The 15,115-nt window shown below is 34.9% G+C and overlaps 1 protein-coding gene across 1 annotated transcript in view; it reads right to left on the bottom strand.

Annotated features, from left to right (window-relative positions):
* The window catches only part of LOC110187214 (uncharacterized), a 30,043-nt gene that overhangs the window by 5,936 nt on the left and 8,992 nt on the right, over positions 1–15,115 (bottom strand). Inside the window, exons 3-12 of the mRNA XM_020956613.2 lie at positions 14,924–15,025; positions 14,603–14,716; positions 13,129–13,325; positions 12,861–12,978; positions 12,095–12,235; positions 11,343–11,474; positions 10,525–10,668; positions 6,797–7,073; positions 6,337–6,553; positions 4,032–4,198 (exon numbers count right to left, since the gene is read on the bottom strand). Of these exons, the coding sequence (XP_020812272.2) occupies positions 4,032–4,198; positions 6,337–6,553; positions 6,797–7,073; positions 10,525–10,668; positions 11,343–11,474; positions 12,095–12,235; positions 12,861–12,978; positions 13,129–13,325; positions 14,603–14,716; positions 14,924–15,025 (1,609 nt within the window). The remainder of the gene's footprint in view (positions 1–4,031; positions 4,199–6,336; positions 6,554–6,796; positions 7,074–10,524; positions 10,669–11,342; positions 11,475–12,094; positions 12,236–12,860; positions 12,979–13,128; positions 13,326–14,602; positions 14,717–14,923; positions 15,026–15,115) is intronic.

Here is a 15,115-nt window from a genome sequence, read left to right as displayed (position 1 = left end):
GCATTTTACGTTGCTGACGTCGGCTTAAAGTTTAGCTCAACTTTTCGACTTGGTGGACAGTTTTTTTTTTCGTTTGAGTTTTTCGGAAAGGAAACTGATTTAGAAGATGTTCGCTTGACTTAGCTAAACAACCAACTGAAAAAAAGAATGGAAAACCCACTGCAACTTCAGGACACAAAAAAAAAAGAGGAAAAGCAAGATGCAAAAGCCATTTGGCATTTCTTGAGCAGGACAGCATGGAAAACAAGTTAGACATCGATGCGGCATCAAAAACAAATATAACCACAATAACAAGTCCGACTTTCAACTCAAAGTTGGCCAGGAGTTGCCTAATGCTGTAAACAGACTTTACGCAAATGGATTTTAATGTCTTTTCTACTGAGATTTGCAATGCAAGTTTAAACACAAATGGTTTTTTTGGTTTGGTAATTAAAGTATTCTAAATATTGAGAGTATGGAGAAGATGAATAAGTTGTCAAGGTGCAAAATGTATAGGGTATTCAGTACTCTACAATATTATACACTTGATTATAATTAACTAATAGAGTTCCTTAAGCATTTTCCACCTCAAAAAGTTTACCCTGTTTTTGCGGAAATCTCATTTACCTTAACCTATTATGCATGACATGAAGCATTCTCCGATAAAGTTTTCCAGCTCGGAGGCTCAGGCTGTTGATTTTCCAAACACATAAAAATCCTCTCCACCATAAGTTTCCATTCCTGGCTTGGTGAGGTTCTTTTTTTTTGTTTATTATTATTATTTTTTTTTTTTGCTCAACTTCCGCTTCTGTCAAGATGCGTTTTGCCGCAACACCCAAAGACAACTTCCCTTCTGCGCTTTTGTTGGTATTTGTGTTGGTATTTGTGTTGTTGTTTTCGCCAGTGGCAAAAGCCTTCAAAAGTTGCTTTACGTTGCCTCGGTTTATAATGAGTTCTCGTGGATCCAACAATATGTGAGTGAGTGTGTGTGTTTTTTGAGTTTGTGTTGGCAACTGTGCTGCCAAAAAGGAGTGTTTTAAACTTAAATATCTACAAGTTGTATAATAATAAACATATATATAAAATAGTGTGATTTTATTTAAAGAGAAGTATTAAAATATCTTTCAAAAAAAGGTATTTACTATACCTGAATAAATAATATAGTCTTCACAAAATGTTAAAAAAAAATTCCAAAGGCTCGTTCTTGTTTATTTTAATATTAATTTGTTAAATTTGTGTTACTTTAATTTAATTCTATCTAGATAAACGTACAACTCAAAAACTGCATGTTCCCCCTAAGAAAATGCATTCAATCTTTAAAAATACATTAAAAATCCAATAAAATAAATTACTATGATACACTGGAAAATTAAATAGCTAACTTGGCAGCATCATTTGTCGCGCTTTCATTTCTGCACTTTCTTTTTGCTGTTTGATGTCTTTGCTTGCTTTCATGCAACATGGCTCAGGCCCCCCTTCCGCCAGAATAGTTTCTTTTTTTCAGGTTTATTTTTTGTCATGTGCACATTCCGTGAAAAATATATCAACTTGCCGGGCATTGCTGACAGCTCCAAGAAGGATTTACAAAAAACAAAAAAAAAAAAAAGAAAGAAGGAAAACCCTGGAGAACGCTCGAGAAAAACTTTTTACACTCTCTGACAACACGTGGTGCACCTTGTTGCGATTGCAAGTGCAGCTTGCCACGTTGTTTTGTATCCTTCTTTTGGCAGAAGCTGTTTTATATCTTTGTTGTCCTGTCTGAGGCTTGGGGATATGGGAAGTTTCTCAGTTTATATTTACTGAGCTAGCCAAAGCCTTTCTCAATCTGAAGGCGATGGAAGCGCAGATTAATTGAGGTTTTTTGTTGCTGTTTTCCACCATTATTCGTTGGGAATTTAATCAAAAATGAAGGAACCAGATGGTCTTAAATTACGTTTATAAATTATTATATTTCTATCACTTTAGGCATCTTTAGTTTGTTTTGTTGGGTATATAACTTCATTTTATCCATTTATCTCCACTTTTGTTGAGCTTTTTACCTTGTAATTTAAAGCCATACAATCAAATATGCAAAATAGTCAACTTACTAAAAAGTTTAAAAAGTTGCTGGGCAAAAAACAATTTATTTGTATATGTAAACAACTCTCCCAGCTGTTTTTCATTATTTAACCTTCTTTTAAGGTGGCAAAGACCATTAAATTCAGCATAAATTTTTCTTATTAAGCTGCCATCTCCCATAGTTTGTCATCATCAGTAATTAAAACAAAGACAAGATAACCATCAAACCGGAAAAGACTTGTTCTAAAAGCAGTGAAGGGGGGTTACTATAGTTACTTAAGGGAAATAAAGAAGGGGGCTAGTTATGCGGTTTTATTCAAGTTCATGAACAATTTGTGGCCATAAAGTGTCTGCTTATGGTTTTTTTGTTGTTATTAATTTAATCTGCTTAAGCAGAGGTTCAACTAAAAAGCATGCGAAATAATATAAAGCCTTCTTAACTGGGACCTAAACAAACATCACCAAAAATTACAATTAGACTTTGGATAATCCAAACATTGGTTGGAAGTAAATACCAACTAAATGCAAACACACACCATTTTACCAAATGTGGTTTTGGGCTTTGGTTTCATTTTCATATTTCCCTTGTTTGCATTTTAATTGTCGTTCTGCTAAAATGACTCTCACCCTGTGTTTTGTGTCACTGCAGCCGCGAATGCATTTAATTTTTCCCACAGGCATTAAAACAATTTAACTAACTCGCCACCAAAAGGGAACTTGAATATATATATATATAGAGAAATATATATGTATATAGTACTTCCGTGGAAATCTCTACTCCGTCCACTTAAAGTCGCACGCTGCAGTTAAACTTTACACAATGCAAAGAAAAACAAAAGGATAGAAGAAACCGTGAACAAACTTTGAAAAAGGCGAAGTTTTGAATACTCTTGAAAATGAAGGAAAGATAAATATATAGAAAAAATAAAAAAAAAATAAATTATCTGAATAATATTTACTTCATTGATTTGACTAAAGAGTGGGTACAGTAAAATTAATTTAAGGTAAGTATTTCCCACATCTTAAATGTTTTAAACCACTTTGATTTAATAACTTAACAAGGCTTTAACGTATATTTACTAGTTTAAAAATTCATATTAATTTAATTATATATATAAATGCACATATACATATGTACATATAGATATATATATAAATATACATTTAATTTTAAATACATAAATATATACATACATATATTATATTTGAGATCGGATTCAAGCTCTCTGAACTATATTAAATTTAGATTTTGTCGTCGAAAAATCTCGCACTTGGGAACGTATGATTCCCAACTTGTTTTAACATCCCCGGAACGAAGTGACGGTTGCCGGCCAACTTTTAGATACAAAAGTTGCAAGTCATTGTTACCTTACTTAGTGTTTACCTTGCTTAGTGTTCATATTTAGTTACTTACTTAGTGATCATAATTACTTATTTAGTGTTCATAGTTAGTTACTTACTTAGTGATCATAATTACTTATTTAGTGTTCATATTTGGTTACTTAGTTATCATAGTTACTTATGTAGAGTTCATAGTTATTTAATTACTTAGTGATAGTTATTTACATACTGTTCATAGATACTGACACCAAAATAAACTTAAGGATTAAGTTACAATTGTCTAACTTTATGTTACATATTCTTTAAACTATAATTATAATTATTAACGTAATAACTCCCTCAAAACCAATATAATATATATAACAAGTTTCCCCTCAATTTCTTTCTCTTTCAACTTTATAAAACTACATCCTTCGATCTCTGTGCACGTATATATAGTTTCCTTTATTTCAGGGTATCGAAACCCTACAAGGCCCTGCAATGCCAGTGAAAAATGTGCAAAAACGGCGATAAAATATGTGAAGTGGGCGGGGGTGTTGGAAAACAAATATACATACGCACACACACTCAGATACACTCCACACACAATCAGGCGGAAACTGGCGAAACTGTGAAAAGGGGTAAAGTTTTGGAATTTGGAGAATATTACTTACCCGCCTCGCCAAGTTTCGTCGTTTGCTGCATGTGCCAGCAGAAGTGCTCGTATTCGCCGCTAGATGGCGCCTGGGCCGCCTTCATCGCCTGCATATGCTTGGTGAATGCCCCAACAATGGCCGCCATGCGATCGAAGGCCGCCATATTGATGTGGCCATTTGCTAAGCTGCAAAAAGTGCAAAGTGAAGGCAGAGAGAGAGAAGGGAGAGACAAACATGGAGAGAAGAGAAAAAGCGAAAAGAGGGAAAATAAGTTCGACTGGCAAAACGGGAATGTAAAATAGCTAGAAAAGTCTGTTTTCCTGGCCGATAAAAAGGGATCGCTTCGTATTTGCAATGCAAAAATGGCAATGTTTGTTTTTGGAAAAATAAAAAACTCGGCAGCCAAAGAAGCTTGAAGGAAATGTTAAACATAAGAAAATAATAATATTTAGTTAAATTTGAGTGTAAAATATGGTTTCATATATTAAAATAATTTATGTTTGTATAAAATGTTGAGTTAAAACTTAAATATTGGTGGCTTAAATTCTAAAAAAAGATTTAAATTCAGACCTAATATATTAAAACTGATTTAAGTTTTGAGTCTTAAACAGATTTGAAATGTTTTCAATTGCAAATGCCACAACTGAAATACCGTACTTATTTAGTAATTTTAGTATTTTTTAAGATGATGGGGACATTTTTGTATGAAACCAAGAAAATAATATTTAAAGAAACAAAAAATACATTTTAATATTTCTTGAATAAAAATTAAAATCAGTTAAAGCAAGATAAAGGTAATTTTTGTTTGCTTCTATGCATTATTTGTCATGTTCTAACTTAAATGAGCTTTTAGTTACGGGAAATAAATAATACTAAATTTCAAGTTATTTGCATTTAATTTTCTTCAGTGTAAAGGAGGCCTTTTTTCCTTTTATTGAATTTAATCCTGCAGCGGCTCTTTTAATTAGCACATTGAAAAGTCGATTTACGCTTATACGCTTCATTTGATTGCAAAACTGGTTGTGACATTGAAAACTCAACTGCTAAACGAATGGTGGGTTTATTTCATTTTTATTTTTTCCTCCTTCTGCCATTTCTGCGTTCTGATTATATTTGAGAATAAATTACCCCGTCTGGGTGTACAGTATGAATATATGTACATATACGCACTTTCGTGCGTTTGTGTCTAATGAGGTCAATTGAGACCACCAGTGGTCACTGGTGCATACTTTATTGTTTGTTTCAGTACGTTATCGTTTGGCCCAAAGGGAGCAATGCATATGGTGGGACTTTGGGCCACAAACAGCAAAAACTACAACAAAGGGTTGTAACGAGGTCGTTTAGGGACCCTGAATTAGGCTTTATATGTTTTACGGTTCTAAATAATGCATTTAATGGAAAATTAGCTGAAGAGGGGAATAATCCGGAGTGAATAATTAAGAGAAAAATGCAACGGAAGAGAAATTAAATTTAAAATGTATAAATGGTATATTAGCTTTGTTTTGTTTATTAGGATAAAATATTTATTTTAATTTTATTAAACCCCCTTTAATAAGAAAAATTTAATGGAATTTATAAAAATTAAAATATCAATATCAATAACACTTTTCAACCATTTAAAGTTTATTAATACAAAAGAATAAAATCTAAAAGAATAAAATACTTTATTAAAATTCCCTGCCTGATGTTCTGATATCGAAAAAATAATAAATTATCCAGCTTGTCAAGTAAATTTGACAAATAAATTAATAAATACTTCTTAATAATAAAATTTAAAACAACACTTAAGCAAAGAGCTTTAACTGTTATATTTCATTTAAATATATGTTTCTCATTTCATTTCATCTTCGATGAAAGTCAATTTAAAATAAATACTCTAGAACCAGAAAATAAATTTATTTCCACTGATTTTACTCATCAACGCGTTCTGTTTCAATCGGTTTTATAAAAAAAATTTTATATATAAAATAAATGGATAAGAGAGGAAAAGCTATTTATGTTTTATATATTTTTTTTGTTATGAATTTCCGTGAAAATGATTTCCAGTTTTGCCATTCAGCCCATAATCATTTATTTTGCCACTCTGCGGTTAATTAAATTTAAAGCGCAAATAAATATAAATGAGAGTACAAATACGTTCGGGAGATAAATGAAAATGAAAATGCTGGAGTGCAAAAACCCCAATTGTTTTGTCGGATTGCGAATGAGCAATATATTAATCATACGACCCCTTGGCCAAGCGGATTTATTGTTTTGCCGGATTTGGGTTCGTCGGCGCTGTGATGATGCCACATCAATCAGGCGGAGGCCAAATTGAACTTACCGCTGCAAACAGTTCTCACGTTCGCCCAATGCCAGTTTAACAATATCCGCAAACACTGGAATAACAACCCAATCATTTGGCTTTCCCGTCGTCCCAGCTAATGGTGTGGTTGCTGTTGGTAGTGATGTTGCCGCTGTGGCATTTACTGTTGCTGCTGCAGCATCCACATTGTTGCTGCCAGTAGCCGCAGGCACTGAAGTTGTTTCCATTGTTGCAGCTGTTGCAGAGAGGGAAAAATGTATATTTAAGTTAGTTATTATTATAATAAATATGATTAAAGTATGGAAGTGAAGATCTAAAGAGTTGAACAATATAATTAAAAGGTTTCTTTAAAGTTAACTTTATAAAAATCATGCAATTTAAGTAAAAAGTATGTACAACTTTTACTTAAATAAAAGCCCAAATAGTTGGCAAGTCTGATCATTATTTTTTCCCGTGCCGGAAATATGTACATTCGTACCGGAAGTGCCTGTTGTGCCAGCCACCATCACTCGCCCACTTGTCGATGGCTTCTCATCCGTGTCGTCGGGGACTGCAATGGCCATTGATGATGTGGCAGCTGCTCCTCCGACTCCTCCTTTGCTCTTCTCCTTGGCCGCCTGCTTATCAGTCTTGAGATGGAGCCCATCCTGCTGCTCATTTAGGACGATGGCCTGCTTCTGCCATAAATGTCCATGGCCCTCGGCATGTCGCTGCATGCAGTCCAATTGTTGACACGTCACTTGCAATTTGCTCCACTGTAATCAAATCGAAATCCATAAATGAGCATCATTCGTAGTGGTAATCTTGATACGAAGGATTCCTTCCCCATACCATGATTTCATTTCCTTGGTTTTCTGTTTGTGTTTTTTTTTTTGCTTCTTTTTGTGATTTTTCTTTATTTTCCCTGCTTTTTTTGGGTTGTAAAAGTTTATGGTTTTGTTTGTTCTGTCTGTTTGTGTGAGTTTTATGCTGGTAATTTACGCCGAAAAGCTTTAGATCGAATTTTATGGGCGACATTTGGCCTTTGTCTGATAACATATTAATTAGGATTTCTAAAGGGGCATCAGGGAAATGCTTTTTGGGGGATTTTACAAGCATTAAACTGAGTGTTGGAATCGCATCGAAAAAAAGGGGAGAGCAGCAAGCATCTTAAGGGATCTTGGCAATTTATTATTTCAGGGTTTTACATTGAAAAACATTCTTTTGTTGCTGCTCCAAAAAAAAGGACACCAAGAGCCTGAGATGGCTCGTTAGGGAAGCAAATGCATAATAAGTTTTTGTGCACCTATTTTTTCTGGCGGATAATTTAAACCTTTTCAGAGTTTCGGAGTTTTTTGTGGACGTCACATTTATTGCACACTCATAAACATTTCACCACTAACTATAGAAGTATATATATTTTTATTTATATATGTATATATACACTCTCCTTGCTGATACACAATGCATTGTGACACGCCCACTCTTTGCCACCAGAACTATGCATAGTTCTGTAAATTTATGCAATTCTTTTTCATTTTTTATTCGACAAAAAATGGGGAATCCCTTTTTTCATTTTACATTCCTCGCTGCATACTTTTCAGCGCCCATTGTCCACCGAAATGTACAAAGCATTGCAGAATTTATAGCAGCTGAAGTGCAGCAAGAGTAAAAATTAAAAAGCAGCAGATGAAAGTTGAATTACACATTTAATTGCCGAGGCATATAAATTAGCATTCGAAACACTTCTCCTGTCATCACAATTTATATCATAAGAATTCTATGGCTTTAGTATGAAGTTTAATCTCGAATTGTATCCGCTTTATTTAAAAGGTTTACTTTTACTGATTAATGCAGCTTAATTTTTCTTTTGTTCGCTAATAAAAAATTGCACATTAAAAATCTGAAATTCCCGGAAAAATGGTAAAACTTTTACTCTATGATGAATAAAATATAAGCCGAAGCTTCCAAGGGTAGCGTTAAGTAACTTTTAACTTGATTTTTTCATTATGAATGGAAAAAAATAGAATGCCAAGTCTAGTGTTAAACGGAGGCGGCAGTAGAGAGAAGCCAAAAAAATAATATATATAGATAAGGAGAAAGGGAAAATTGCAGAATCCATTAACTAATTAAAAAGTTTTTTAATGAAAACTAGCTTCATTTGCTGCTGAATGCAAGGCAACACGCTGCGGTCTATTGAGGGGGCTGAAAGGGCCAAAGGTGCGGGCGATGTGCCAAATAACTGAGTAAATATATAAACTTGATGGAATTGGGCCAACTGCAGTGAAAATGTGGTTGCTTGGGCGTGGTCATTTCCCCCTTAATACAGTCTTTTTTTTCGCCCCTATTTTTCGCAGCGAGTTGGAAGCCTTTTGTGTAAACAAAAATGCTGTGGAATAACTTTCGTTGTTATGACAACGTGGCACAAAAATGATAGCACCGAATGATTATTTAAAACTTCTCTTTTGAATGGTGGCATTTTGTGATTTAAAATAGATACTCCATTGAAATATTAATATTCAATTATGTTCAGAACAAATACCATTTGCCAGAGCACTGCCATTAATGGGTTCAATATTTAACTGAGAAACCGACAGACCAAATTCGAACATGGTCCTAAATCTTTTAAGCTCCTTTACGCCGAAATGCATTAGGCTGCATAAATATCTGCTGACACGTACAAATATCCTAGGCATTGGGTCCGGCCTTGTGGCAAAAAGATTTTCCTCGAGTTCACACACAAATGAAGAGGCAAGGAAAAAGGATAAACGCAGCAGGGGAACAAGAGAGAAAGACATGGTTTCCTTGAGCAAGAATCTCTTTTAGACATGATGATGGGGAAGAAGTGTGTCTTTTTTGGGGTATTTTAAATTGGAAGAAAGGTTTGTTTCCACATAAAAAAATATATATAATAGACGAATAATAAATACATAATATTACAAAATATTTGACATGGAATTATATCAGAAAAATAGTTAAGAATCAGCTAAAAATATATTTTTATTTCCCCAAAGTAGGAAAGGACTTTCGGATTATTGTTGTAAGTATTATTTACATGTTTCCAACTACATTTTATTTTAAATTTATAGTTTGTAATCATAAAAATAACTTCTGGGATATTTTTTAAAATTACATATAGGGTATTTTCACTTCGTCTTTAGCTATACACCATTTTCCTTGTCTAAGCATGAATGAAAATGGCCTCAAGGCGCTGCTTTCTAACTTTTTACAGCGTGCAATTACAGTGCACATATACACTTGCACTCCCACACCCACACACACATAGACACACTCGAAGGCACATACTCCTTACTGGCAAAAGGAGCAATTTTATTATCCTTGCCCGTTTCGTTGTACTCTTTGAGCAAATGATTATACTGGTACTTTTGCTTACGATAACTATAGCCAAGCTTAAGTTTCAGTTCTCTCTTGGAGTTTATGGAAATTTGCTCTTTGAAATGTTTTCTTTAGTATATACATATATGAAAATGTCATTGGAATTGATGTCTGACAGTTTGGCAAATGATATTCCATTCGGTTTAGTGGCCTTTCCTCGCCGGAGACCTCCGCCAATTAAAGTTTCACAGCGCAATTTGCTGAAGGGGAATTATGAACCCAAAACCCATTTCGTTGCCTCGCCACGTAATTTGCCTATAAAATTGTTGTCTATTTAATTTTCTGCATTTATTTAACAAAATTTATGGAGTGGCACGTTCCAATGTTTGTCATTATTTTTAGAGTCTTAAGTTGAAACTGCGCGTAATTAAGTTTTACTTTCGATTTTTAGAGTGGAAAGGAAGACTGTGATTTTCACTGGATTTATATGTTATATTAAATACTTCAAAGGAAATTAATAGAAGCTTAAAGTTCGTTGAAATGATTTGAAAATCTAAACAAAAGGAAAGTAACTTCTCCGTGGATATCCCCACATTAAACTATACAAAAATCGATAGATTAATTTCCTTTAAACACATAAAAACCCCGGTGGCTGTTTAATTATAAACACCAAATTATTTTCCGCAGTAATAAATTTGTCAATGAATTAGTTTTGTTTTTGTTGAGATAAATTAAACCAAAATAAATTAGATATTTTTTCGTCTGATTTATAATGGCATATATCATCCATGTGTGTTTGGGGTCGTAATTAATTACAGCTTTATGCAAATTTAATTGCCATTATTTTGGCATAGTTTTCTGGATTTGGATAGTTAGTTTTAGTGAACTCACCGTAACTTTTAGCCTGGCTATTGCCGGCGATTCCAGGCTCTCCAAAATGGCCGTGGCACTATTGTAATTCCCCACAAGCAGGCAATATTGGGCCACACCGCTCCAGAGCTCCACAGTCCGGCTGCGTCCCTCGATGCCAACGCTCTGGAATATGGAAGACAATGACGTTACAGACGACAGTGGGAAAATGAAAGATTTATTTGATTACGGAAGTTAGTTAGACGTGGTAGAGGAGGAAGGACTCGGACCCACGTGACTTGGCCAAAGTTTTAACGAGTCGCTTACACGGCCAACTGGCAAACTGTCAATGAGACAGTTACGAACGGCATAAATTATATGCCATCTTGAGAGCGTGCCTGACTGAGACAATCATACAGTTGTGGTGGGAATAATAGGAACATCATATTATATAAAAGAAATACTGATAATAATAATACCTTTGACTAATATATAAAAGAAATACTGCAAGAAAAGAGGTTCTGAAGGATGTAAAAATAACTTTGCCATTAAGTTTGTTTCGTTTTCAGTTTCCCAATGAAATTCCTAAATATTATTTATAGATCTCTTATACTTTAAAGGCTCTATTTGGTTAACCGCTGCTGTAGGACCATCCAGGATATCGCTGGACGTGCCCTCCCTGCATATTCAACATGCATGGGAATTTTAATTCAATCCACTGGGTCTAAGGACTCGTGCGCTCCGTTTAACTTGGAAGCCGGACTTCACTGCAGCAGCAGCAGTGGAGCTGAGTGCATCGGAGTGAAGTTTGCCTGCCTGCTGACCCCCAAAATGGTTATGAGCTCGTCCTTTCCACTCACCTGCAGTATCTCATTGCAGACAAACAGACGGAGACGTGCCGACCAATCCAGATACGTTTCCAGGTTGCATGTCTTCTTTGGATCCTGGGCTCCTGGCGGTCCCCCCGATGTGGATGGTTGGTCCCATTTTTTCTGCATTAAACAGAAAAAAAATGACAGAGAGAAGAGGAAATGGCAGAGAGTTGTTGTTGTTGAAATGAGACGCATGGCTGAAGGGGGGCATTGTTAATGAAGCTGCTTGTCGTCATTTTAATTGCATGTCCTTGTAGGCGCCTGAAAGTGTGTGTCTGTGTGTGTGTGTGTATGATTGTTTGGGCCAGAGAGTGCTCTCCGTGTAATTTATGCAAAACTGCAGGATTGTTCTTATGGCAAATGTTGACTTATGCTGAGGGAAACATTTGCAATTTAGCGTGCATTTAACTTGAAGAATATAATTTCATTTAGTTGGTTACGGATAAAAATTTGTCCTGGGGTGTTCATTTGAGCATCAAGATCTGGCGGGGATCTAAATTAATTAAATGTACCTGCAATTTGCCAACAGTTTTTGCATTTATGAGAGGCTTTTCAGGATTTCTAATTAAATAATTGCTTCATTATTATTAAATGCTACGCACAAATAATATGGGAATATAAAATCTAGTCTTAGTACCCTCTTTTCCCATCTTTAAACCTATTAAAATGTATTTTTCTCTTCTTAATCCTAGAGAAAGATAGATGTTTGGTTTGTGCTATATTTTTCTCTCAGTGCTTACCTGTTTATCGAGCAGTATCATGCTGCTGCACTGAAGGAATTCCTCTCCGCCAATGTGCTTGGCCAGTTTCTTTTCCAGCCGACAAACGATTTGTGCGTATTGCGTGGCCGTTGGACAGTTGAGTGGAGTCTCTACTACAGACTACATGGAAAATCCCCAAAAAGGCAGCGGAAAATGGGCAAATGGGAAAATCGAGGTAAACAAGACATAGAAGAAGCGGGGGGACGTTAGGCACTTTTAATGCATCCCACTCAGTGTTGCTCAAATACTCACAGATTATACTAAAACTTTAATTATGGTAAAAAACAATGCTATATAAAATTTAAAATAAAATGGAAAGGTTTCCATTAAGAAATTTTTAATGTTTTTCATGTTAAGCTAAATATTTTTTAAATATAACCTTTAAACATGAAAGGCTATTTCAATTTCATTGATGTTTCTTTATAATAAAATATTATCCTATCATTTTCAAATTAAATTAAATTAAATCAATCAATCAATTAAAAGGTACATTCCCAGCTATTTTTCATTTATGTTCTATTATTATTTATATGTAAAATAACTAACTAACATTTAAAGCAAACCGTCCACGATTTTCATTCAAGCAATTACTAAAACTTCAATTGATTTAATCCCTATGGTATCTCTTTGACACATGTTTCTTGAATTTTTCCTTAAATCAATTTTCAAGACCTGTCTAAGGTACCCCTCTGAAAAACCCCCAAATTGACAACACTGATCCAGGTGCTTTGGTTCCTTCACTCACCTTGTCGTTGGTCTGGCAGGCTCGTAGGTCCGCCTCATGTCTCTCTAAATCAGTCAAACGTTTTAGTAAGGCACTCAGTGTTTGGGAGACAACGGCTTCCAAATGCGAATTGGAACATCTGGCGACGAAGAGTTGAAGAGTTCCGAGTTCAAGAGTTGATTGGGTGCAATTTGCGTTAAGCCGAAAAGGGAAATACAGAGGGTGAGAGGGATGATATAGGCAATTTGCTTGGCAAAATTCCTTCCTTTTTGGTATTTTCTCTTCTCACCTGGCAACGATATGTTTGACATGGCTCATCATCCGCTCATCCCGATAGTCATAGGGGAACTTCATCGTCCATTCGGCCAGCAAAGCGACTAAGGATTCCAGGCAACCGCCATCAGGTACCGAATGCAATAGTTTGCCCAGAAGTTCATGGGGTCGCAGGAATAAGCGTGATGATAATAAAAACGAGAATACAAATTCCTGCAATCGTGAAATAAGCAAATATAAGACTAGATTAGTGGCAAACTCAAAAGCTATTCCACCAGCATAATAAAATGAGTGTTGCTATGGCTGGCAAATGTCTGTTGAGGCACTGAGGAAATATTTTTTGGGGGAGAGTAAGTAATTTATTAGAAAATTACTATACATTTTATAATAATTTAATTCAATTATATTCTCAAGGAAATATTATAAAATAAGTATAGAAATGTCATTAAAATATTTTCTTTTTCGATATACATATTTTGTATTATTTTTTCTAATACACATATCTTTTTTAATCTTTCAAAGCTTTTATTTAATCCATAGTATTTCCCTCAGTGCAATATCTCTCGAAGCCAGCAATTAGCTTAGTTTTTGTTGTTGTTTGTCTTTGACTTTTGCAGCTTTTCCTTGGCCAAGGGCATCGCACATCAGCTCTATCAAATTAGCGCTAATCTCTGGATTTGTTTGCAACGAATTAATTATTTTTGCACTTGCTGCCTGTGGCCTCTGAATGGTCGTCGCCTCTCACACACCAGATTGTCCTTGTTTGCTTGCTTTTTGTTTTGTCCCCTGGGCTTGGGTCTTTTTTGGGTCTTGTCCTGGCCAAAGGACAGACTCTGGTTGCCTTTTGGGTTGTGGTTTTTGGCTCGTGCCAGCAACCTCAAGTTGGCAAGCGTTCAAGTCTTTAAGTGTCCTGTGACTAAGTAAGAACTGATTTGTATTCCATTTGGCATATGCAATAGGGGATTCGCATATAAATGCGATTAAAGGGTGACCAAAACAGTGATCTGACTTAAAGCAGAAGTAGAGCCACAAGTTTAATCCTAAAAATGCTTTTCTTCTAGCTTTTGATTGATAAATTACTAATCTGATGAATATTTATTTAAACACTATTTAAATGCTTTAAAATGATAAATATTAATGACTGTATATATGCATTTTTCTATTCTCAAACACCTCTACTAATATTGCTATATTTGCCAAATAGAAAAATTGCAACCGAAAATGAATTTAACATACATTTTATTACCTTTTGCCAGATGCCAAACTAAACGAAAAAACTAATTTCAATTGCAAAAATATATATGCCCATGTATTATTTATTTTCTTTTGCATCGACATTTTATTCATTTAACATAGTCTGGGCAATATTGTAAATATATTGAATATTTATACAGACGGCAACAGGAAATTCTCTGTTTGACACAAACTAAACTTAGTTAAGTTTCCTCTTTTATTGATTTAAGTTCTAGTTAAATTATGTATAAACTTACCTTATCTAAATCGATGACATTCTTGGGCAAAAGTGCTTCGACTAGGGATTCCAATGGCCCAGAAACTGCTCTACCATTTATGTACATAATGCCTCCGGAGCCCAAAACTGAACTCTGTAAAAACAGATTAAATAATGGTTTAATTTTTATACAATTTGTAACGTTTGTAGCGCAAATACCAAACCAAAAACTAAAATGAAACCACTTTACTCGGCCAAACAATATGTTGACTGGAAACAGGGCCAATAGAAAATGATTATTAAATAGGGGGAAAATAGGGAAATTGGGAAAACAGTTGCACTTAATTACCAAAGTGCTTACCTCAAAATTAATATCACATTGGCTGCGCTTATGCGGATTTTTGGGCACATCGTACTGGACAACATCGTCGTTGTTCGCTCCATTCGATTTTGTGGTGCCAAGCTGCAAAAACCAGACAAACAAAGCCATAATTAATGGAATATAAAGAGAGTTGTTCGATATGCAGGCTATTTTACGCTTAGATTTTCCAGT

This window comes from Drosophila serrata, unplaced genomic scaffold (genome assembly GCF_035046125.1).
Source record: "Drosophila serrata isolate PLE 108 unplaced genomic scaffold, ASM3504612v1 contig_275, whole genome shotgun sequence".
Classification (NCBI taxonomy): domain Eukaryota; kingdom Metazoa; phylum Arthropoda; class Insecta; order Diptera; family Drosophilidae; genus Drosophila; species Drosophila serrata.
The sequence above is the reverse complement of the archived record's forward strand: the minus strand, read 5'-3'. Positions and strand labels throughout refer to the sequence as shown.